General features: G+C 47.2%; 1 protein-coding gene across 1 annotated transcript; it reads right to left on the minus strand.

Moving 5' to 3' along the window:
- Window positions 1–632: 632 nt before the first annotated feature.
- Window positions 633–6668, minus strand: LOC125435021 (proline-rich transmembrane protein 1-like). Its single transcript, XM_048500990.1, has 2 exons — window positions 6150–6668; window positions 633–2243 (listed from the first exon to the last, which is right to left on the minus strand). Exons 1-2 carry the CDS (start codon window positions 6456–6458, stop codon window positions 2088–2090), a joined length of 465 nt encoding a protein of 154 aa, XP_048356947.1. The 5' UTR covers window positions 6459–6668; the 3' UTR covers window positions 633–2087.
- Between the last annotated feature and the right edge of the window lie 18662 nt (window positions 6669–25330).

Here is a 25330-nt window from a genome sequence, read left to right on the forward strand (position 1 = left end):
CACCAATCAACATTTTTTTAACATCTCAGGTGGTATTGCATCTCGGCCTGGCGCCTTGCCTGACTTAAGTTGTTCAATTAAAGTCACTATCTTGGAGGGAATAACTGGGGGCCAGTCCAAAAGATTGTCAAGTGGAGGTGGGTCTTGGATTGTGAGGCCCTCCTCTTCAATGCTAAAGGTGTTCTTGTAATGCTGATACTAGGCCTCAGTCGAAATGCCAGCAGCCAAATTGTTGTTGGCTCATTTGCAGCTTCTTGAGGTCATTGCCGGGTGGGCATTGCAGTTCCCAAACTTCATAGTGTTGAAGAACTTCACCGTTCATGCCAATTCACCCTCTTTTTAGTGGCTGCAAATCTAGTGTCATCCATGGGGGCGCTAGGCCTCTCTCTTGTAAACACCGGGGATTCCACCAATCAAAGAGAACTCGCTCTGGACCTGATATTCGTGGTGGGCATGCATGTGGCCTTATCCTCTATAGATAGGCAAGGATGTAGGTAAGGGGCCATGGTGACGTGGCTGAAACAGAATCTGCTAAATCTGAATCCACCAAAGAATCTGCTGAAACTGAATCCACCTGAGACTGGGCCAAGGAAATCCAGATTTGAGATACCATCTCCTGACTCATTTTTAAATTATTATTAAATTTTATTCAACAACTCATACAATTTGTCATATAATGCTTATTCACAGTGTACAATTCAGAATATACCCTGTATATAAAATTTAACACAAAGTTAATTGACTTCCAGCAAGAAATGCTTCTTATTTATCAGCATGTATTAGGGAGACAAAGAAATCACCTCCTTTCCTGCATCAAAAAAGAAAAATAAATAACCAAGTAAACTGCAATATTGGTCTATTAATAACAAATTCTTCTGTTCAGTATAATCCTGACAATCTTAGGTAGTCAGAATTGGCAGGCATATTTCTACAGGAGACTGTATTTCTTCAGCTTTGCAGATCCTAGACTTTTTGCAGCCAACATATCCCAATGATAACCTTTTTGTTTATTAAAATAAATAGGACAACATTTCATAGCAGATGATATTTCATAGGCATTTAATGATAATAGCTTCTGGGGACACTTCTCAGTTGAAATGTACAATGACCTTTTGCATCTGTATGAGGTTACTTAAAGTATAACAGATAATTATAATAGCCAATCAGTTTACCACACTTTGGGTTCTTTGAATTAGATTATGTGAGCAAAAAATCGGCTTCTCCCAATGAAACTCTTAAATCCCTGCTTGCTGAGAGTTTTTGAACCTTATCTGGTGTTGACAGCTCTTTACTGTCACACAAAACAGAAGTAAACCATATATCCCCTATACTGCAAAAAGGTTCTGCATTCCAGTAAGCAACAACTCAATTTGTCCAGAAACATAGTCATGAAGTCTATCTGAATATGCCATCTTTTGCATTCCGCCTGGCATTACTTGAGAGGGGAAGAGTTCACTCTTGCATGCATAAATGCTCTCCTCTATAGAGGAACTATCCTAAGTATAACAAGGAACATATCCTTGTTTTGCCAATAAACTCGTGCTCTCTTTGTTGTACCAATAAAGTCCAAGTTATATAGATTTTTTCCCCTGCCCTTTTGCATTACAATATTTCAAGTTCTCCACTGTCATCAGAGGCCAGTTTTTACACTATTAATTCAAAGAACAAAATATGAAAAGGTGTAAAGGGGGCCATTTTTTCGAAGGATTGGTCAGCCTATCTATCCATGATGATATCATTATGTTTTGTTTCTTTCTCTTTTTTGAAATGTTCTAGGGTTTTCATTACAGGCCCTTTAAAAAAAACGATTTCCTTGTTTTGCAACAACCAGTGGTCACAAGAGAGGAAAAAGTTCCAGTGAAAATCCAAGACACATTTATATTTTATATTGCTAATTCATTGCACACTGATGTACAGTAAGACTAAATATCTCTTCAACTGCGTGGTCTCTTCATTTAACATTAAGGTAGGTTTGGAGCAACATTTCTTTTTAAAAAGCCACAATTAAAAAAACAAGAGTTTATTAAATAGAACAAAGAATGTGGTAATTTAGCAGACAAACACTTTGTGTGTGCCCTCAAAAATATTTAATTGTTGTAACTACTGAATAATACCACGAAGAAGACAATGTATGCAACAAGGAAAGCAAGCCCCACTCCAAAGGCAGAGATTGCTAAATTCCGCGCCATCCTGGAGTTCCGTTGAGCCTCTGTGACATTCCTAGCATGATTAGCATCTCGTGTCTGAGGAAGAAAAAGTGAACTAATTAATAGGTGAAAAATATATGATTGAACAACATTTGAAGAAGAAGAGGAGGAGGAGGAGGAGGAGGAGGAGGAGGAGGCGGCGAAGAAGAAGAACAACAACAGAAACATTGACCTGTAGGGCTGGAAGTGGCCATATAGACAACCTAGTCCAACCTCATGCTCAATGGACGATCATCCTAAAGAATCCCTGACAAAAGTTCATTCAGACTGCCAGTGCAAGGGAGCTCACAACCACCCTAGGCCATTGTTCCCACTGTTAAACTACTTGATTTGTTTATTAATTCATTTGATTTATTTACTTTCCTTCCTGAAGAAGCTCAAGGCAGTTTACAGTAGACAATAGAACAATATATTATCAATACTTTAAAACAACCTGAATAAGGTGTTCTGTGAGCAAAAATAAACAAAATATATCAAAAGAGCTCTCATTAGTTCTCATGCTGTTTAATACCTGGGTCCCCTACTAGTCAGTTTATCAAAAACAGGACCCCAACAGAGAGCAAATGTGGAAGGAACACCTGGGGGAGGGGCATTTAACTGATACACCATTGCTGCCTGTCATGCCCCCACAGAGGTTTTTGTTAATTCCCCATTAAGCTTCAGTTTCCCCATAGTTAACAAGGGTTTTGTTCATTGTCCAGTCTTCTAAGGGAGGGAATTTTAGTTAGCCCCTGTCCCTTTAAGACAATTCCCAGGAGGCAGTCTTCCTTCTTTACCCAGCAATCCCCTGTTTTAGCTCTAGCCAGTTAGAGCAAGGTGCCAAGTGTAGCTGGAGACTGTAATATTCATGACATATATGGTGGTCCATAGTAGTCTATGGTGATGTATAGAGCACAAGGTTAACAGCAATTAGAACCAGGCAAAGACTGAAAGAACTGAAAGGAAGCAAGCAAGACATAGTAGACTTTCTTGAAAGCAACCAAGAGAAGACACAGTCTACAGCTTCAAATCTGCTCAAGACAAGCAAGTACTTTGATTTAGACATACCCAAGGGAAGAGTTAGGGTCTTAATTCTCCTAAGTAATAAACCTATTGTGTGCATTGTTGAACCTGGCTTGTGTCTCCCCCACTCTGTCCTAGCCAAGTACAGGGCACCAAAAACAGATTCACTTGCGTGGCAGAACACTGTCAGTAAAGGCACAGTAAGGCAAAGCACTCCCCATGGAGAAACGGTTCAGAGCCTCTTGATATATCCTTCAGTCTCTGTCACTACATACAAAGGGAACATAAGGCAGAGAGTTGCCAACCTCCAGGTGGGGCCTGGGGATCTTCTGGAATTTCCAATTAAATAAGTTTAGAATTTAGAGAAGTTCTTTTCTCTAATCAAAGAGGTACCGTATATACTCGCGTATAAGTCGACCCGCATAAGTCGAGGCACCTAATTTTACCACAAAAAACTGGGAAAACTTATTGACTCGCGTATAAGTCGAGGGTGGGAAATGCAGCATCAATTGAGGCATCAGTAGGTTAAATGTTTTTGAATATTTATTTCAAAGAAAAACAGTAAACTGGCTCTGTAAGTGGAAAAGAGGGTCAACAAGAACAATATAGGTATCAACAATAACTTTAAAAGTACACAAAACCTTGAAAGCTCAAATCCAGCAAACCAAAGCTAAAACACAAGAGTTAAAATCCTTCAAAACTGGATTCCTCATGTCATCATCATCTGCATGTCCAAATGTAACTCCAACTCTAGATTTTAAGAGAGGATATTATCAGAAAATGAAAAATCTACTATTAGCTTCCCATTGTAAACACAATGTGGGGATGGGGCATCCCCTTTGGGGGTCCAGCATAACTCTTGGGATCCCCTGACCCAAACTCTTCCACCCCAAACCTGGCTGGTATCATAAAGAGACTCTCCTGGATGAGATTCCAGCCAGGTTTTAGGAAAGTTCTGGTTCAGAGGGTCCAAAGTTATGGACTCTCAAAAGGATAGCTACCTGCATCTACTTCACAATAGCTCCATCCACATTAGAAAACAATGGGGAATGGGGCATCTCCTTTGGGGGTCCATAACTCTTTGGACCCCTTTGAACCAACAAACTTTACCAAATCCTATGGTTGAAACGGTATCATCAGGAGAGTCTTCTGGGGGTACCCTGTAATTTTGGTGCCTCTAGCATAAAAACTGCGCCCCCTGCTGGCCAGCAAAGTAAAAACACACACAAATTTTTAATGACCCGCATATAAGTCGAGGGGAGCTTTTTCAGCATTAAAAATGTGCTGAAAAATTCGACTTATACATGAGTATATACGGTAAGTTTAGCCATTTCTGCTCATTCCAACAATTTCACAAGCCATTCTTCTGTTGTAGCTCTAGATGAAATTTTCCATTTTTGGGCCTATAATATTCCCGCTGCTGATGTCATATATGAAAACAAAGTTCCATGTTTTCTGAAACTGCCTAGTCATAAGACCCAAAGAACACTCTCTTGTTTCATTTATTAATATTTAAAATCTTCTTAAATGCTGCATACATTTGTAGTCAAGATTTTTTTAGCTTCATTACACGTCCACCATGAATGATTTTTTTTAAAAATCCTTCATGGTATTCCCATGTATGATATAAATTCAGGAGATTTTTATACATTTTCCGCCAATTCCTCTATTGGCAAATGCCACTGGTACATCACTTTATAAATATTTTCCCATTGTTCAATTTAGATGTTGTACCCAGAACTCATAGCCCATTTCGTCATATACCTAATCTTTCATCCTTCCTTTTCTGTTTCAAATCTCAACAAAAGCGTATACATTTTGGCAAGGTCATCATCATTCGAACACAATTCTACCTCAGTCTTAGAATGTTTAAAAGCATCAGATTTTAAATTTGTTTTTAATCCTTCTAACCGGCTGCGAGGAAAACGTGTTTCCCCCTGACCCTGCTTATTCCAATTGAACAAGGACACATGGCCAATTATTTACATTGGATCACCAACCCTAAATTAAGAAGAGCCTTAACACTGGCCAGATTCAATCTAATGCCTTCTATGCTGCTCTATGGCAGATATCAACAAATTGATAAACAGAGGAGGCTATGTCCATGCAATATGGGTCAGGTGGAGACACTCGATCATACCCTCTTTCATTGTGTAAGGTTTGCAAAAATCAGAATGTCGCAATCTGCACTTATCCCATTTCTGTATAATAATCTAACCGATGCTCTTAAGATACCTATGCTTTTGAACAACATGGATCCCACAGTGTGCGAGAATGTAGTAAAATTTCTGCTAAAGATAATAGACGTAAGTCTAGATGAATACCAATCAATGTCTATGTATTATGACCACATATAGCCAGCAGTAATTTTTCTAGCTTCTGTTAGTATCCGATGACGCTGGAGTGAGTCAACTTAGCTGAAGGAATGCCGTATAGTTACAGAAGGACCATGTATATATTTTAGTACCAGTGTCTATAACTGTGAGCAATAATGGGCAAATTTTGTATGCTTATTTTGTATGTTTATTTTATGCCAGTAAAGGCTTGTTGCTATTAATCCTTCTAATAATTGTGCATAAAAGTCCCTTCTGCCATTAATTCTTCTCTTAATTTCATTTCCCATTACCCAAATAAACAATCTGAAATACCATGACGTTTTCCACCTACTTTAAAATATTGTTTTTCATCTGAATAAAGATTCTGATAATGAGAGGCATATAGGTGTTCTTTGACTCAGATATAACCTTGCCCCATTCAAAAGCTCAGATTTCCCAAGGCTGATATGAGATGGCAACCTCCATGAGACACTGGAGCCACATCAGCACATTTAAACTGGTCCCCGTTTCCCCTTCTTTTCTGCCACAGGCCCTTTCCGCACATATCTCCCAACTTCCGCACATATCATCCCTACTTCCTGCATCGGACCAAGAAAAAACTCACCTTTATTGAGAAAAACAAGGCTGCAATTCCCAGAGGCAGGCAACAGAAGATCATGGTGAGGATGGAAAACACCAGGTGATCCGGTTCATTGCAGGGTTGTACAGAGCTGACAAAGATGGTGTGCTGCGGTGATTGGATGATAGCCCCCTGGCTGGGCCCTGTTCCATATGGAGGAATATAAGGGTGATACGGCGGTTGCATGGGGTTTACAGCAGCAGGATATGCTTGTTGATCATAGGGCTGTTTTTCAGAGTAGGGTGGTGGGTTTGGGACAGAAGGTGGACCTCCGTGGTATTTCTGGTTGTCCATAGTGAAAAGGTCTCCTTCTCAGCTCTGCAGGGGGAGTCTCGGTTCTTGAAATGCTCACTCTCCTCCTTTGCTGTTCCTTTCTTTGCTCTTGTTGCAGCTTCAATGCAGTCAAACTCTCTGTGTTATCCTGATTGCCAGTTGGACTTCCTCAATCTGATCTGGTCCTCTGCCTGCTACCTTTTTATATAACCCTCTGGAGACTGGATAGAGCAACTTCCTCATGCCTGCAATAAGACTGAGAAGGCGGGACAGTGAGGGATTATGCAATGAATAAGCCTTTCAGACAGGCTGACAAAAGACTTGAGAGTCTCCTGGGAAGAAGGATCAAACTGCCCTTCTGCCAAAGAAATGGAAGCTCTGGGTTTTTTGCACTTGGGCTATCAGACACTCAAGTCAACTTTTCAACACTTGAGATTTAGTCTTCTGGAGAAGCATGCCATATGGAAAGAACAAAACACTCTTCAATGTGACATATGTCCTCTTACTTCCTGCTCCTCCAGTTAAGGTAGGTCCACATCCTCATCATTTATCAGTAGCCCTAATGTCTGAGTACACAATCCACTAAGCATTGCACAGCCTGAAAGAAGACACATCTAACTGTCTACAGACTGAAATGAGTCCAGATCCAAAGTGTCCTCCAGGAATGCCTGAATTTATTTTGCTGTTGCTCCCTCAACTACCTTAACAAAGGAATTGAAGTAGTTCTTCTTCTTCTTCTTCTTCTTCTTCTTCTTCTTCTTCTTCTTCTTCTTCTTCTTCTTCTTCTTCTTCTTCTTCTTCTTCTTCTTCTTCTTCTTCCTCTTCTTCCTCTTCTTCCTCTTCCCCTTCCCCTTCCCCTTCCCCTTCCCCTTCCCCTTCCCCTTCCCCTTCCCCTTCCCCTTCCCCTTCCCCTTCCCCTTCCCCTTCCCCTTCTCCTCCTCCTCCTCCTCCTCCTCCTCCTCCTCCTCCTCCTCCTCCTCCCCCCCCCCCCTCCCCCCCCTCCTCCTCCTCCTCCTCCTCCTCCTCCGCCGCCGCCGCCGCCGCCGCCACCACCTTCGATTAGGATGGGGAAATCTTGGCAGAGTGACAAGATTTTGTCAGCAAAATGGCTTGCAAAAGCTTCAGAGCTAATTGCCAAATCACTAACATTTCAGAATCCTTCTGAAAGGGAAGAGACCTGATTACTCTAAGTAACTGAGCATGAGCTAACTGCTAATGGATGCAACATAAGCCACAAAATAATTCTTTATAACTACCTTCATGACCACCACAAAGGATCTCATAAGTGTCCTACAAGGTGTTCTTGAGCCTTTGTCACAAGCATGCCACCAAACCTGCTCTAGTTACCCAAGCTCCTGTTTTTTCACCCAGAGCTCTCTGCTATACCAACAGTCTAAGATGAAGCAGATGAAGCAGAATCAAAGAGGACGTTGGGCAGGGATCGCTTTGATGGTGGGGGTGGGGTAGGGTCTGCAAAAATCATAATCTCCTGCAGAAACTTACCAGTTCACTAAAATCACCAAATGAGCTCCCTTGCTTTAAGAGTTGAAGTGGCTCATAACTGGCTAACCATATGACGCAGCCCGAGGACTTGTAAATTCAAATTAGAAATACACACAATGCACTTTTTGCACATATACCATTAGACTATAGATCCTTCTAGATCAGTATTGAACCCTCCGATTGGCCGCAATTATTTAGACCCTCAGAGTGAATTAAATTTGCTTTTTGTTGGATATGCTTTGATCTGGCCGCCCAGATTTATGCCACAGTAACACCGAGACTAGACTAATGTAATGTATAAAACACTGGTCTCCCCTCAAAATTAATTCAGAAACTCCGTTTGGTCTAGAATGCTGCAGTTTTGTTATTATCTGGGGAAAGACAGAAAATTTGTATTGCTCCCATTCTACAGTTGGCTGCACATTGTTAGGTGTCAAACCTTTAGCTCATTGTTAGGTCTCGGACCTGTTGCTGCTTTCCAGCATCTCAGAGTTTCCCCCCATCATCTACTTCCTGGCAACAGGTAATAACGACTTCTAGAGACATAGGCAAACAAGTCCAAACACATCCTCTTTGCATGAGAGTTATCTTTGTTCTACCTGAGTACGCTGAAAAGATACTATCATTTATTTTTATTTATTTATTTATTTATACTTTGGGCTTCTAGACCGCCCCATCCCCGAGGGGCTCTGGGCGGTGTACAGCAGATAATAAATACAATTTTAAAACATCATAAATAGGCTAAAACTTATAAAAGCAGCGAAAACTAGCTAAACATTAGCATTTAAATGTAAAATAAATATAGGCATAGGTGTAGGTGGCGCCCGGTGCCTAATATTAAATTCTTCCACCCCCAGGGAGAACGGTAGGTCTAGATAGATGTTATAGGCCCAGATGTAGAGGCCGGCGGAAGGGCCAGCGAAAGGGGCCAGCGGAAGGGCCAGCGAAAGGGGCCAGCGGAAGGGGGCACCATCAGCGGCTGGACTCTCCAAAGGCCCGGCGGAACAGCTCCGTCTTACAGGCCCTGCGGAACTCACCAAGGTCCCGCAGGGCCCGAACAGCTGGTGGGAGAGCGTTCCACCAGGCCGGGAACGCGTTCCACCAGGCCGGTTCCACCAGGCCGGGGCCAGGGCTGTAAAGGCCCTGGCCCGTGTGGGAGGCCAGCCGCATCATCGAGGGGCCGGGGGACCACCAGTGGATTGGCCTCTACGAGCAGAAGAGGCCGTGTGGGAACATATGGGGTGATGCGGTCTCGAAGATACGAGGGTCCCAGGCCAGCTGTAAGGCCTTAAAGGTCAACACCAACACCTTGAAAAGCGATCCGAACTCTACTGGGAGCCAATGTAGTCGGCGCAGCACAGGCTGAATATGGTCCCAACTGGCGCTGCGGGTGAGGAGGCGCGCCGCAGCATGTTGGACCAGTTTCGATCTCGCGATCGAGCGCAAGGGGAGGCCAGCGTAGAGCGAAGTAGAATAGTCTAGGCTGGAGGTTACCGTTGCGTGGATCACAGTGGCTAGGTCCGCTTGGGAGAGAAGGGGCCAGCCACGGCTGGAGCCTGGCGAAGGTGGAAAAGGCAACCCGGGTTATATGGGCCACCTGAGTCTCCATAGAAAGAGACGAATCCAGGTAGACCCCCAGGTTACCTTACAGAGGGGGTCGGCGCCAATGTGACCCCTCCCACACCGGGCGGCTGAAAAGTCCCGCCCTCCCCTCGTGGCAAAGCCTAAGGAACTCCGTCGTAGATGGATTCAGCTTTAACCTGCTCTGTCGCAACCAACCAGCAACCGCCTCCAGACAATGCTGTAGAGCCGCAGGGGCGGCGGCTGCTCCCCCCTCCATCGACAGAATGAGCTGGGTGTCATCCGCATACTGATGACAGACCAGCCCAAAACTCCGTACCAGCTGAGCAAGGGGTCGTACATAGATGTTAAATAATAGCGGGATAATAGCGCCCCCTGGGGTACACCGCAAGAAAGCGGGCACTTCTGGGAGGCTTGATCCCCGCGCCTCACTTGCTGATTCCGGCCCCGGAGAAACGAGACAATCCATTGAAGGACCATGCCCCGTGCCTCCGGAGGCGGCCAGGCGGTGGGTCAAAAGGTCATGATCGACCATATCAAACGCTGCGGTAAGATCTAACGATACCAGCAGCGCCGATCCGCCAGGTCAAGCTGTATCACGGAGTGTATCTGTAGACGGCGACGACAACAGTCTCCGTCCCATGCCCAGCACGGAAGCCGCACTGGAAGGGGTCAAAAGCCGATGTGTCATCCAGACACCCTTGAAGCTGCTCCAGCACCACTCTCTCAATTACCTTCCCAAGAAACGAAAGATTCAAAACGGGGCGGTAATTGGCCAGATCCCTTGGATCTAACGATGGTCTTTAAGAGTGGGTGGACCACTGCCTCCCTTCCAACCCATCCGGAAAGACTCCTTGCTCAAGGGAGGGAGTGATGATACTCAACAGATGGGGTCGTAGCTCCTCCCGGCAAGTTTTACAAGCCAGGAGGGGCACGGATCCAGAGGACAGGTAGTAGGTCCTAACAGCAGCTAAGGCCCTGTCAACAGCGGCTTCCAGAGAGCAGGGAAAACTGGGCCATACCAGGGCCTGAAGACGGCAAGGGAGCCTCCAGTTCACTAATTGTATCCAATGTAGGAGGAAGGTCCTGGCGTAGCAACGCGGCCTTATTCGCAAAAAAGCTCATAAATGCCTCTACAGCTAATGCTCAATTGGGAATTTGAAGAACCCTCCGATAAGGAGGTTAAAGACCAATTATACGAAACAAATGTGCCGGGCGAGAGCTAGCGGATGCGAGAGAGGAGGAGAAGAAAGTTCTCTTCGCTTCCTTCGTCGCCATCTCATAGGCTTTCATAAACGTCCTATAAGATGTTCGCGCAGCTTCGTCACGAGATTTCCTCCATATTCGCTCTAGGCGTCTAAGCGCCCGTTTCATACGGCGTAACTCCTCTGTGTACCATGGAGCACGCCGAGGCCCGGGGGGCATAGAGGCCGCCGGGGGCAACGAACTTCGATGGCATCAGAGAGCCGGGAATTCCAGTCCTCTACCTGCTCATCGAAAGTGTGCCGGCGGGTTCAGGGTCCCGCAGAGCATTCAGGAAACCAAGTGGATCCATAAGTCTCCGCGCTGGCATAAATCAGCCCGTCGCCTCAGACAGGAGGCGGTGGGGCATGTCCATCCCGGACCGACAGGGCGTAATGGTCGGACCATGGCACTCTGTTGACAGAGGACCGCGACCAAATCAATCCCGACCCAAAGACCAAATCCAGCGTGTGCCCGGCCTGCGTGAGTGGGGCCCGAATTTACTAAGGAGAGGCCTAGCGTCGCCATGGATGACACTAGGTCGCCGCCGTTGTACATGAGGCGGCATCGGCATGGACGTTGAAGTCCCCCAGACAATAAGTCTGGGGAACCGCAGCGCCCAGTCCGACACCACCTCCAGCAGCCGCGGCAGGCCGCTTCCCGGCCCGCCAGGCGACCGGTACACCAGGAGAACAGCCAACCTCTCCAGGGCCAGCCACTCTAGGCCGACACACTCCATGCCGGTGATCTCTGGGACGGGGAGCGCCCTGAAGGGAATAGACTCCCGGACGAACAATGCCACCGCCCCGGCCCTGTGTTGTGATTTGGTGGGAGACCACCTTGAGAAACCTGGTGGCGCGACCTCGCACAAGGCGACGGTCTCACCCTGCGCGCACCCAGGTTTCGGTGACACACGCCAGGTCCACCTGCTGGGCTCCGAGAAAATCCTGGAGCACCTTGGTCTTATTGTTAATGGACCTGGCATTAATCAACACCAAGGACGAAGCAGAGTGTCCCTGATCCCAACCACCATCGTTCTTCGGGATAGGTCGGAGGTCAGGAAGGCTTAACGAGCATAGCCATATCTCGTCGCCTTCTATCATATGGCCGCCGCCTACCGCAATATCTTCCCCGTCCCATCAGCACTGGGATCCCTAGCCCCAAAGTTGGTGCCCCCATGACTCAGCTAAATTCCCTCCACCCAGAGCCTGACTGGAAATAACCCCCCACTAAAGGTGGGCCCCAGCTCTGCTAATAAAATATCACCAGCTTAAACAAAGCCTAAACTACCACTGAGCTGGGCAAGCTAACTATAACCTACCCACTAATTCAACACTAATACAAACAAGACAGTCTATGACAAGCCTTGGGCTGCTGGTGGAGCTCCTGTTGTAGCTGCCAGGCCCCACCTGCAGGTGCTTCCTACTAGGGTGGGTGGGGACTCTCACTCCTTCCCAGTGGCAGGCATGCAGCTCACCCGGTGGACTTCCGCCTGCTGGCAGGCAGGCAGACCAACAGGAGGATCTGTCCCAGGCAGGGCTGAAAGGCTGGCTGCCTTGGGCTGCTGGTGGAGCTCCTGTTGTAGCTGCCAGGCCCCACCCCAGGTGCTCTAATGGGGTGGGTGGGAAGGGACTCTCACTTCCTTCCCCAGTGGCAGAAGGCAGCCTCACCCGGGTGGACTTCCAGCCTGGCTGGCAGGCAGGCAGACCAACAGGAGGATCTGTCCCAGGCAGGGCTGGAAAGGCTGGCTGCCTTGGCTGCTGGTGGAGCTCCTGTTGTTGCCAGGCCCCCACCCCTGCAGGTGTTTCCACGTAGTGGGTGGGGGAAGGACTCCTCACTCTTTCCCAGTGGCAGTAGGCGCAGCTCACCCGGGTGGACTTCCCCGGCTCAGCTGGCAGGCAGGGCAGACCAACAGGGAGGATCTTGTCCTGTCGAGCAGGGCTGAAAGGCTGGCTGCCTTGGGCTGCTGGTGGAGCTCCTGTTGTAGCTGCCAGGCCCCACCCCCTGCAGGTGTTTCCAATGGGGTGGGTGGGGAAGGACTCTCACTCCTTCCCAGTGGCAGCAGGCGGCAGCTCACCCGGTGGACTTCCGCTCGGCTGGCAGGCAGGCAGACCAACAGGAGGATCTGTCCCAGGCAGGGCTGAAGTATGCAAACTGAGTATGGCAAAGTATGTGCCTTCTAGATTACCTTTCTGATTTTAACCCTTGTCGATCTGGACTTCTACACTTTGCTTTTCTGTACCTTGAATCACCTGAATCACCTGAAGCGGAAGCTCATGGGAATAGATATGAAGCTACTCAATACTGAATTAGATCATGAGAGCCAGTGTGGTGTAGTGATTAAGATTATGAGAGCCAGTGCGGTGTAATGGTTAAGGGCAGGTGGTTTCTAATCTGGAGAACCAGGTTTGATTCTCTACTCCTCCACCTTAGAGGCAGAGGTTTATCTGGTGAACCAGATGTGTTTTTACACTCCTACATTCCTGCTGGGTAACCTTGGGATAGTCACAGTTCTTCTCTCTCAGTTATTCTCCCTCTCTGTTGTTCAAATAACTCTCTCAGTTATTTAAAACTCTTTCAGCCCCACCTACTTCACAAGGTGTCTGTTGTGGGGAGAGGAAGGGAAAGGAATTTGTAAGCCACCTTGAGTCTCCTTACAGGAGAGGAAGGTGGGGTATAAATTCAAAACTCTTCTTCAGTTAGTGTTGTTTCAGATTAGGGTATTTTACATCACCTCCTATCTTTTCCTTTTAACTGGCAATATCGGGGATCGAACCTAGGCCCGTCTGTATGCCAAGCAAAGACTCTTCCACCAGGCCTTCTCTTTTTCTGCAATGTGCCTGCTTTCAGGCTGTAGAATGCTTAGTGCAGAGGTCTGCAACCTGCGGCTCTCCAGATGGGAATTGTAGTTCATGAACATCTGGAGAGCCACAGGTTGCAGACCCCTGGCTTAGTGGATTGGGCACTCAGGCATTAGGGCTACTGATAAATGATGAGGATGTGGACCTACCTTAACTGGAGGAGCAGGAAGTAAGAGGACATATGTCACATTGAAGAGTGTTTTGTTCTTTCCATATGGCATGCTTCTCCAGAAGACTAAATCTCAAGTGTTGCAAAGCTGACTTGAGTGTCTGACAGCCCAAGTGCAAAAACCCCAGAGCTTCCATTTCTTTGGCAGAAGGGCAGTTCGACCCTTCTTCACATGACTCTCAAGTCTTTTGTCAGCTTCTCTGTCAGGCTTATTTATTTCATAATGCCTCACTGTCCTGCCCTCTCAGTCTTATTGCAGGCATGGGGAAGTTGCTCTATCCAGTCTCCAGAGGGCTACATAAAAAGGTAGCAGGCAGAGGACCAGAGCAAACTGGGGAAGACCAACCTGCAATCAGGATAGCACAGAGACTTTGATTAGGCGTAACAGAAATCAAGGAGGAGGAGAAAACTGAATTGAAGTTGCAACAAGTGCAGAGAAAGGAGGAAAGTGAGAGCATTTCAAGAACCGAGACACCCCCTGCAGAGCTGAGAAGGAGACCTTTTCACTATGGACAACCAGAAATACCATGGAGGTCCACCTTCTGCCCTGAGCCCACCACCCTACTCTGAAAAACAGCCCTACGATCAACAAGCATATCCTGTTGCTGGGCCAGTAAACCCCATGCAACCGCCGATCCTTGCATTAGCCATTATGTGCTTTCACATTGTGGGGGGGGTAGTAGGGCCCAGCCAAGGGGCCATCATCCAACCGCTGCAGCACACCCTGTTTGTCAGCTCTGTACGACCCTGCAATGAACCAGATCACATGGGATATTCCATTCTCACCATGATCTTCTGTTGCCTGCCTCTGGGAATTGCCGCCTTGTTTTTCTCAATAAAGGTGAGTTTTTTCTTGGTCAGATGCAGGAAGTAAGGATGGGGTAGATGTCACATGATGGCCTTTTCCGCACAGACCTTTTAAAAAGTCTTGATGTGAGAAATAAAATGTCTTCTGAGGAGCTCTGCATTCCCCCCCACCCCAGTATTTTGTTTGCAGCCTCAAAAACGTTTTCAATGCACCTTCTTTTCTAGCGATTCTTTTGGCTGAAACTTTTTTTAAAAAAGGTGTCATTTGTGTGTGGGGTGGGGGTGGGAAATCATTAAATACTAGTGTGCCATTTGCCAATGGAGGAACTGGGAAAAACGTATAAAAATCTCCTGAATGTATGCCGGACTTGTGAACACCATGAAGGGTTTTTGTAAAAAAATCATTCATGGTGGGCTAGTAATAAAGCTAAAAAAATCTCGTAACTACAAATGCATTCAACATTTCAGAAGATTTTAAATATTAATAAACAAATGAAACAAGAGGGTGTTCTTTGGGGTCTTATGAATAGGCGGCTTCAAAAAACATGGAACTTTGTTTTCATATATGACATCAGCAGCGGGAATATTATAGGCCCCAAAATGGAAAATTTCATCTAGTGCTACAACAGAAGAATGGCTTGTGAAATTGTTGGAATGAGCAGAAATGGCTAAACTTACCTCTTTGATTAGAGAAAAGAACTTCACTAAAGTCTAAACTTATTTAATTGGAAATTCCAGAAGATCCCCAGGCCCCACCTGGAGGTTGGCAACTCTCTGCCTTATGTTCCCTTTGTATGTAGTGACAGAGACTGAAGGACATATCAAGAGACTGTGAACTTTTTGCCACCTGAGTGAGGGATATGCTAGACATAGAGGAAAGTACAACAGATGTAAATAAAACACAAACACTTTATTATGGTAATAAAATTGGCTATAGCCATAAACTTTTATTGGCAGAAAAAACAGGAGAGCGTGTGGCGCAGCATGGGGGTCTGATCCGAGGGTTGGGCAGCCAAGCAGGCTGTCCACAACAAAGCTTTCCCCAAACCTGGCTGTTTGAGGGAAAGAGCTTTTTACCCTGAGTAACAGGGAGCAGCAACGAAGGTGGGAAATTCCAGACGGGCGGTGGGCTGCATTCTGAGGATTTCCCCAAATTGCTGGAGGGGGGGGGGGGCAGGCGGTCTCAGCCCAAGCCTGGGCTGCCAGACCCCTGGTTTGCTCCCCCCATACCTCATAAGGAGGTTCCCAAAAGGGGTTAGCAAGCAGCTTACCCCAAGCCAGATCAGTCCCCCATGCGCCAACCGCCAGATGGCTATGACAAAGAAGGCGTAAAATTGAGCCCCTGTAACCCCACTTGCAATAAGGGAGTGGTAGGTGCGACAAGTCGGCCGACGAAGGAGGAAGAGGGCCCACATGTGTCTGGCCTGCCCATATATGGGGAAGGGGCGGCACCTGGCTGCTGACGCCAGGACCCTGCGCCCTGCGACGGGCGTCCAGTTGCCTGTGCTGGCTGCGCAGACGTAATCCCCATGGGACCGCCCCTCCCCTGCACACAGAGGAAGAGCCACGTGACCCTCCCCAGCTGGCAAATGGCGCCGCGGTAAGTCCCTGCCGCCCCCCTCTCCATGGGGAGTGCTTTGCCTTACTATGCCTTTACTGGTAACTGGAACCAGGTAAACATGGGGGCTTTCCAGGAGCTCCCTTGATAGGCGAATATGATGTTTTTGAGCAGGGACCAGGAAACCAAGCCCATGAGGAAAGGCTGAGGGACTTGGGAATGTTTGGTCTGAAGAAGAGGACTCTGAAGTGGAACACAATGGCTCTTTTTAAGCTTTTGCAAGGCTGTCACTTAGAGGAGGGCAGGGAGCTGTTCCTGTTGGGAGTGGAGAATAGAACTCACAATAATAGGATAAATTACAGCTGGAAGGGTACCAGCAGGATGCGGTCCTAACAGGGACCAAATGGCATGCACATATTCAACCAGTGCTACGCCGAGTGTGTTGGTTCCAAGTGGAGCACTGGGTCAGGTTCAAGATTTTTGTGCTGACCGTCAAAGCCCAAAACAGGCTGGGACCTGCATATCTTCAGGACTGCCTCTTCCAATATGTCCCTCAAAGGCCATTGCGATAAGTGAACAGCAATCTCTGGGGATGCCCGACCCAAAGGAGGTTTGACTGGGTTCAACCAGGGCCAGAGCTTTTTCAACCATGTCCCCTGCCTGGTGGAACATTCTGTCTGGGAAACCCAGAGCCCTTTGGAACTTAACGTAGTTCCACTGGGCCTGTAAGACAGAGCTGTTCCACCGGACATATGGTTGAGGCAGCAACATTGGATCAGACAAATGCCCCCTCCCTCAGGTGTTCCTTCCACATTCGCTCTTTGTTGGGGTCCTGTTTTTGATAAATTGATGAATAGGAGACCCAGGTATTAAACAGCATGAGAACTAATGAGAGCTATTTTGATATATTTGTTTTAGCTCACAGAACATCTTATTCTGGTGGTTTTAAAATATTTACTCAGTATAATGCATTGTTTTGTTGACTGCTGTAAACTGCCTTCAGCCTCTTTGGAAGGACAGCAAATAAATAGTGGGAACAGCAGCCTCGGGAGGTGGATATGGACAAGTGAAACCTCTGAGAGAAGGGAAGTTATACAGAGAGGATTGGAGCTTCCTCAAGAAGTGAGGCCATTATATGATAAGCACTGTGATGATCATTCTCTTCTTCTTCTTCTCTCTCTCTCTTCTCTTCTCTGGCCTTCTCTCTTCCCCATGCTTACTTCTTCTTTCTTCTTCTTCTACTTCACTTCTTGCTTCATATTCTCTCCTCTTCTTCTTCTTTTCTCTCTTCTCTTCTATTTATTTCTCTTCTCTTCTTGCTAACTGTGTTCTCTCTTCTCTTCCCTCTTCTCTTCTTCTTCTTCCTCTTCCTCTTCTTCTTCTTCTTCTCAGCTCCTGGTTTAAGAATACTGTAGAATATGTCTGCTAGATTCAAATCCAGTAGTTCCTCAGGGACTAATGAGACTTTTGGAGTATAAGCTTTTGAGAACCAAGATTTCTATCGTCATATATGCTACTGGACTCGAATCTAGCTATGCTAGGGCAGACCAACATGGTTTCCCTCCGAAACTATCTTCTTGGACTATATCTGTGTATGTAAATTGTTCTGTAGTGTAGTTTATTACTGAACATTTTCTTTGACCATATCCTTTCAGTTCATGACAAAAAGATTCTTTGTCAGCCAACACCATATTCCACAGCAGCTCAGTGACACCTGCTTCCCATGATAGCAATGTTGTTCGGTCATATATTTTTCACTTATTAATTCTTTCACTATTCTTTCCTCCTCAGACACGAGATGCTAACCATGCTAGGAATGTCACTGAGGCTCAGCGGAACTCCAGGATGGCGCGGAATTTAGCAATCTCTGCCTTTGGAGTGGGGCTTGCTTTCCTTATTGCATACATTGTCTTGTTGGTGGTATTCACTGGTTCCATCAATAAATATCTTTGAGGACACACACAAAGTGTCTGTCGGCTAAATTACCACCTTTGTTCTATTTAATAAATGGGCCTGTGATGAATATTGTAATGCGAAAGGGCGGACAATTAACCAAAGGGAACCTAAGGTGATATCATTTTCTAAATCCAGGCATCTGACAAAGTATAACTGGGAAAGCACCTGTCAACCCAATTCTGTTATTTGGCAGTTCATTTCCCTGTTAATTTGTCCAGGAGGACCTATCTTAAGAATACTCACGACAGGGCCTTAGTCTCAACAATGGCCATATATTGTTTTACAGGAAAGGTGGCCATTTTGTTCCTACAGATATTTCAGCTTTCAGTAGGGTGACCATCCGTCCCTATTTTCGCGGGACACTCACGCTTTTGCGTAGAGTGTCCTGCGTCCTGCTGGGCTTATGCCATTGTCCCGATTATGGACAATGGCCCCAGCAGCACACGGCCTTTTGCGGCGGCGCTCCCCGGTCAGGAAACAGGGAAGCGCCCCAGAACGCTTCTGGGGCGCTTCCCTGTTTCCTGACCAGGGAGCGCCGCTGCAAAAGGCAGCCTTTTGTGCGGCGCTCCCCGGTCAGAAACAGGGAAGCGCCCCAGAAGGCACTGTAGCAGCTGCAGTGTCTTCTGGGGCGCTTCCCTGTTTCTGAACGGGGAGCGCCGCACAAAAGGCTGCCTTTTGCTCCTGCGGTCGCGCGCGCGGGCTTCTGTGGCTTGCCGTTTGCCGCCCTGTGACCCATGCGCTTCTGCGGCCACGCACGCGGGCTTCTGAGGCTTGCTTGCTGTTTGCCGCCCAAGTCACAAGCCGCAGAAGCCCGTGCGCTTCTGCGGCTGCGCGTGTGTGCGCGCGCACAGCCGCTTCCCCGTCCCGGGATGGAAAGGTGACCATCTGGTCACCTTAGCTTTCAGTGCAAAAGTAGGTAGCTTCTCTACAAAACACCAATATGGATCAAGGCATACAGAGAGATACTAGATTCCCTTTTGTCAGTATGTTTGTGGAAGATCACAGGAAGGCCAAGTTGTGTGGCTAATGTTTCTTTAATGGGGAAAGTTAGCGTCAGAGGAAGTAGGTTTATAATCTCTAGAAGCATCGGCACAGTTAAGGACCTTCGGGCCTTGGCTGGAAATTCAATTCACCACAGAAACTATTGGGTACATTTATCTATTAAAATCTGATTCCTATGCTGCCCTGTGGAGAAAATGAATGAAGACTAGACTCCAGTTGTTGTGTTTAAATAGTGGTTTGGAGATACTGGGAAGATCAGCAACATGCTCTAGGGTGAACAAGCATCTGTATAACTTGGACTTTATTGATACTACAAAGAGAGCACAACTTTATTGGCACAACAAGGATATGCTCCTTTTTATACTTAGGAAAGTTCCTCTATTTAGGAGAGCATTTATGCTTGAAAGACTGAACTCTTCCCCTCTCAAGTAATGGCAGGAGGAATACAAAAGACAGCATATTCTGATAGACTTTGTGACTGTGTTCTGGACGAATCGAAAAATTGCTTACCGGAATGCAGATCCTTTTGCAATATAGGGGATATATGCACTGGCGTACTACCCATTAGGCAAAGTGGGCAGTTGCCCCACGGGCGCCCCTTTGTGGTGGGCGCCAAAAATGCAGGGTCTGTTTGTGGTTTTTTAGTGGTTTTTCCGTTTTTGGCCTGCAGGGGGCGCAGTTTTTAGGCTATCAGCACCAACATTTCAGGGATGTTTCGGGAGACTCTCCTGATGCTATCACCGAAGTTTGGTGAGGTTTGGTTCAGGGAGTTCAAAGTTATGGGCTCCCAAACGGGGTGCCCCATCCCCCATTGTTTCCAATGGGAGCTAATAGGAGATGGGGACCCCCTGAACCAAACTTCACCAAACCTGGGTGGTATCATCAGTAGGGTCTCACGAAGATACTCTGAAATTTGGTGCTGCTACCTTAATAATTGCACCCCTGACAGCAGGCACCCCCTAAATATCCGCAGATTCTCCCTTTAAATCCCCCCTTCCTGCCAATGCTTGTTTTTCAACTTTCTCTTTCTTTCTTTCTTTCTTTCTTTCTTTCTTTCTTTCTTTCTTTCTTTCTTTCTTTTTTTTTTTCTTTCTTTTTTTCTTTCTTTCTTTCTTTCTTTCTTTCTTTCTCTCTCTCTCTCTCTCTCTCTCCCTCTCTCTTTCTTTCTTTCCTTTCTTTCTTTCTTTCTTTCTTTCTTTCTTTCTCTCAATGCCTAATAAAGGTTGTTTTTTTTGTTGTTGTTATTATCATTATTAAATCCCCCCTTTGGCATGGATTTAAAGGGAGAATCTGAGGTCCCCAGTTTAAACATTGAAAGTGATGCTGTTTCAGGGTGGGGGAGAATCAACCCCAAAATAGCATCACTTTCAATGTTGTTTAAACTGGGGACCCCAGATTCTCCCTTTAAGGTGGATTTAAAAGGAGAATCTGGGCTCCGTAGTTTAAACACCATTGACAATGATGCTGTTTGGGGGTGGATCCCAGCATCACTTGTTTAAACTAGGGAGCCCAGATTGTTTTTAACTAATCAATGCCTTTTTGATAACCAATCAATGCCTTTTTGATATATGTAACCAGCTTGCTCTATGTTACCACTGCCATCTGAGCATTCTTTCCTTGATTTATGCTTTATGGCTTTGCCTGCTTTGTAGTAAACTAGGCATCCCCTGCATCTCCTGTCCCATGAGAAAAGAGTTATAATTGTTATCTTACTGTGGGCAGAAGACTAGGTAGCTCCTTCGCTATTTGTTGCTGACCTTGGACCAGTCTCGGTTCCAGAGGCTGCCTCTGGGAAATTGGGAGGGGGATTTGTTAGGGGATATATGGGTCTGCAAAGACCAATTTCCTTGAAACTGACTTTGCCTCGTCAATAAACGCTGCTAATTGATACTTTAGAGTCTGTTTATTGGCTTATGGTTCAAGACCTACCAGCATACTGTTTCTCGTATCGGAGTGAATAGATGTCCACCCTGCCTCGTAGCCTTTGTGAGTTGCCCTCTTCCTCAGTAATTTTTCCACTCCCATTCTGACGCCTTCCAATTTGGTGTCCATCGCCATATCTTGCAAACATAAAACAACAACTATTTTTATATTTGTTTATAACATTTATAAAGGTAGTTGAATATAGAAATAATAATCTTAGCCATCATTGCTACAGTTGTCATTTTTAAATGATTGCTGTATTACTGTAACCCTCAGTATTTTGATGACCACATCCTGTGACAGGGAGTTCCCCAATTTCACTATGTGCTGTGTGAAGAAATCCTTCCTTTTGTCTGGCTTGGATTGCCTGCCCTTCAACTTCCTTTTAAAAAGAGTCAATTATATTTGTTCCTGCTACATTTACAGAAAGTCTTTCGGATGAAGCTGGGGATGGGAAGGCGAGTTTAGATATAACTTCCAGGTGATAATCCCACAGAACATGAGTGTTCATGCCCGGACCATTAAGGAGATGACGAAGGAAATCTTTATAATAAGGACTGGGAACAGTTCCAATGGCTTCTTTGGAAGAAATACCTACCACTGCTAATTAAGTTGTGTAACAGCTCTTCCTTTCTTAGCCTCAGGTTGCATGTGCCCGTCCTCACCACGAGCAGAAAGGCAGCAAGGAGAAAGCAACTAGGAAAAGTCAGAGTTATCTCAAATATCTGCCTTTTGTTGCCCCTGAGGTTCCAAGTCTGGTAGACTGAAGCAGCAGAATGGATTACTCTTGGATTAATGTTTGGCTGGTTTATGGTTGTAACAAATAAAGATGGATTAATCAGGGGAATACAAAGTAAACTGCTCTGCCTAGCTGTAGTGACGTTGTCCAAATTTATAACTCTCCCTGGGACAATTACTGCACTATTATTATTATTTTTTAAAGCCACATCCTTGGTACCATGTTGGCTTGCTCTGTTACCAAACACATAAGAAGAGCCCTGCTGGATGAGACCAGTGGTTCATTTCGGCCACTCTCCTGTCTCAGGTGCTGGCTAACCAGTTACTCTGGAAGGCCATCAATGGGATGTAGAAGATGTTTCCTCCTGGCATTGGCAGGATTGTCAGCAGAGGATGAGGGGTGGTCGGGGTGGTGGTAGGGCTGCCTTGGTGGTCCTTGGCCACCAGCAGGGGATGAGGGGTGGTGGGGGTGGGGGCAGGGCTGCCAGGTCCAGGCTGGGAAACACCTGGAGGTTTGGGGATGAAGCCTGTGGCGAACAGGGTCTTCAATTGGGTACAATATCATAGAGTTTATCCTCCAAAACATCCATTTTCTCCAGGGGAATTGATCTCTGTAGTCTGGAGATGAGCTACGATTTGGGGGATCCCCAGGTCCCACTTGGAGGCTAGCATTCCTAAGCACTGGGATGTGGAGGTTTGATGCCCCTGAATGTGGAGGTTCTCTTTAGGCTCTTTCTGCATGGGTGGAATAGAGCGCCTCAGGGACGGCAAAAATGCCATCCCTGGGGAGAGGTTTGCACGGCTGCCACCACTGCATCGCAGTAGCGCCGGCCTCGCCACCCCAGAGTGGCGCGAAGATGCTGCTTCTGAACCTCGCTCCCTGAGCGAGGTTTTTTCGGAAGCAGCGTCTTCCAACTGCTGCTGTGTGAATGGCAGCAACTGGAAGGCGCCATTCCGCCCCCCTCCACCGTCCTTGTCGCTGTCCCTCATCTCCTGGCTTCCAGCACATCGCAGAGGCCAAGGGACACCCCCCCCTGGCCTGCAACTCCAGAGCTGCCATTCCAGCCTGTGTGTGTGTGTGTGGGGGGTGTCCCCTGGCCTCTGCAATGCGCCGGAGATGAGGGATGGTGACAGGGATGGCGCAGCCTGTGCGAAGGGTGTGCCGCTGCCTGCTCCCCTACCGAGACCGTCCGTGCGAACGGTCCCAGGGGGTGCATCAGCATTGTTTTTGCCGATGCACCCCTGCTTGCGCCCATGCGGAAAGGGCCTCTGTGATGAGTAGCCACTGCTGGTTTTATCCTACATAGAATCATAGGGTTGGAAGAGACCCCAAGGGCCATCAACCCCCCTGCAATGCAGGAACACATGAATCGGTCTAATCTCCTTTTAAAGCTACCTATGTTTTTGAAGCCATGCTGGCTCTCTGAAGAGCAGAATTTGAGCTCCCAAACAGGCAAAACCCAATCCCCACTTAGTGATGAGAAGGATTGGATCACTCTGAGCCAGTCGCTTTTTCTCTCAGCCTAACCTATTTCACACGGGGCCTTTCCCCACTTACCTTCTGCTGCGCGCTACTCGGGCTAAGTAGCTCGGGGTCCCGCGGCACTCCCCACTACAGGGGCGGTGACAACGCAGCCGCCCTGACGCTGCTGCTCTCACGCCCCCTCAGCGCACGTCATTCCTGGTGCTCCTCAAAACGGCGCCTTTTGATGACCCCGCGCTCTGGGGAAGCCTGGGCGCGCGCCAGAAATGACGCGCGCAGTGAGTAGTGGTAGAAGGTGGTAGAAGGAAAAGTGGGGAAAGGCCCATGGTTGTTGTAGGGATACAGTGCAGAAGGGAAAGCCACGAACATCTCCCCGAGGGTGCTCAGAGGAAGGAAAAGATAAAAATGCAGTAAACAGAGCCCTCAAACTGGATTGCTCCTCTTTGCTCTGGGTCCACTTCTGTGCTTTTAATGGAAGCTCAGCGCATTAAAAAACAGTTGGGAAAATAATTTTTCCTCATGGCGAGGGGATAGGTGGGAGCTTTTAATGAAATTCAGCATCCCGACTCTTGAATAAAGAGGGAAGGCTGCATGTTATTCATGCAGCCTAGCACAAAAGGGAGTCCCCCAAACCTAAGGTAGCCAACTTCCAGGTGGGTGGTTGCAAATCTCCGTGAATTACAGCTGAGCTCCAGGCGACAGAGATGAATTCTCCTGGAGAAAATGGCATTTTTGTAGTATGGCTGCTATGGTATTTTGCCCTTTCGAGGAATTTCTTAGCTTGCGCTTGGCCACTCTGCGTGAGCGTCACATTCATGCTATTTCTCACTTCTCTGAAAAGTTTCAACTTCCTTGGTTTCTTTGTTTGGGGCTGTTAGAAGCCCAGGAAGTAATGCAATTGTCAAGAGTTTTCTTTCCTAATTTTTTTTCTAATTGGCATTACAAAGAGGTCAGAGGTTCATAGTCCGGTTGCACATCTGGTAAAGTACTCTGGAGTTTGAGTTGGCGCTATAGTGCTGATAAAGAAAGTTGCCGGGTGGCAACCCTTTACGCTTGCTGGTAAAACCGAAGTCCGGGCAGCTGTGTCACCCCCACCTGTCCTCTTGCGAGGTTTTTTGTTCAACACTGCCCCCCCCACTATAACAAGAAAGTTTCAATTGACTAAACAGGAAGGGGAATGGGGGAGGACACACACACACACACACACACACTCACACTCACACACACACACACACACACACAGAGGGAGATAAAAAGTTACAAGCTTCAAGTGCTGTCCTCCCAGTCCTTATATTTGAGGAACCCCAAGGTTGTGAACTGATGATCAGCAAGAAAATTCAAGGACGACTGAGAGTGCTGTTTGTTGTGTTTTGCATACCTTCTACATTTCCTGTTGCAAATCATTTCCCAAAAGCCTCTGCTGGTGATTGAATAACTGATTGTTTTTGTTCAAAACAGGGAGGGAATTGCAAACAGAAACACCCTGGCTCCCACAGTGGCTAACCAGATAATCCCAGTACAAATTGTGGAGACATTTCCTTATCTCCTACAGCTTACATTTTTATCTGGCCTTTCTTCTGAGCAGCTCAGAGCAGCACCATGGTTACCAGTGGGTAGCGCCAATGGGGTGGGGTGGGGCGCGACGTCCTGGGTGCGTGCCTGTGCGGGGGTGTGGACAGGGTGTGGTGGGGGCATTCCGGGGGTGTTCCGGGGCATGGTGGGGGCGGGCGGAGGTGTGGCAGGGGTGGAGGACACAGGCATGCCCCGGGCGTAGTTCCCCCTTGCTCTGCCCCAAAGGTAACCCCCTTCTATAAACCTGGTTCACCAGATTTGAATCCACTGTGCTTAACTCCTCTGGCCTGCTTCTGTTTCTTGAATGGAGGGTTTAACACCCAGCAAACTAGGAAGTGAAGGTTATCACAGGACGTTTCCCCACTCACCCTGATCCCCCCTATGCCACGCGCTGCTCTCAGCACGCGGCATCCCAGGCACGCGCCCGGGCGTCCCCACGACCAAAGGCGCCCTTTGCAAGAGCACCAGGGATACTGCGCGCTGTCGCCGCTCCTGTCG

Source organism: Sphaerodactylus townsendi, linkage group LG06 (genome assembly GCF_021028975.2).
Source record: "Sphaerodactylus townsendi isolate TG3544 linkage group LG06, MPM_Stown_v2.3, whole genome shotgun sequence".
In the NCBI taxonomy this organism is placed as follows: domain Eukaryota; kingdom Metazoa; phylum Chordata; class Lepidosauria; order Squamata; family Sphaerodactylidae; genus Sphaerodactylus; species Sphaerodactylus townsendi.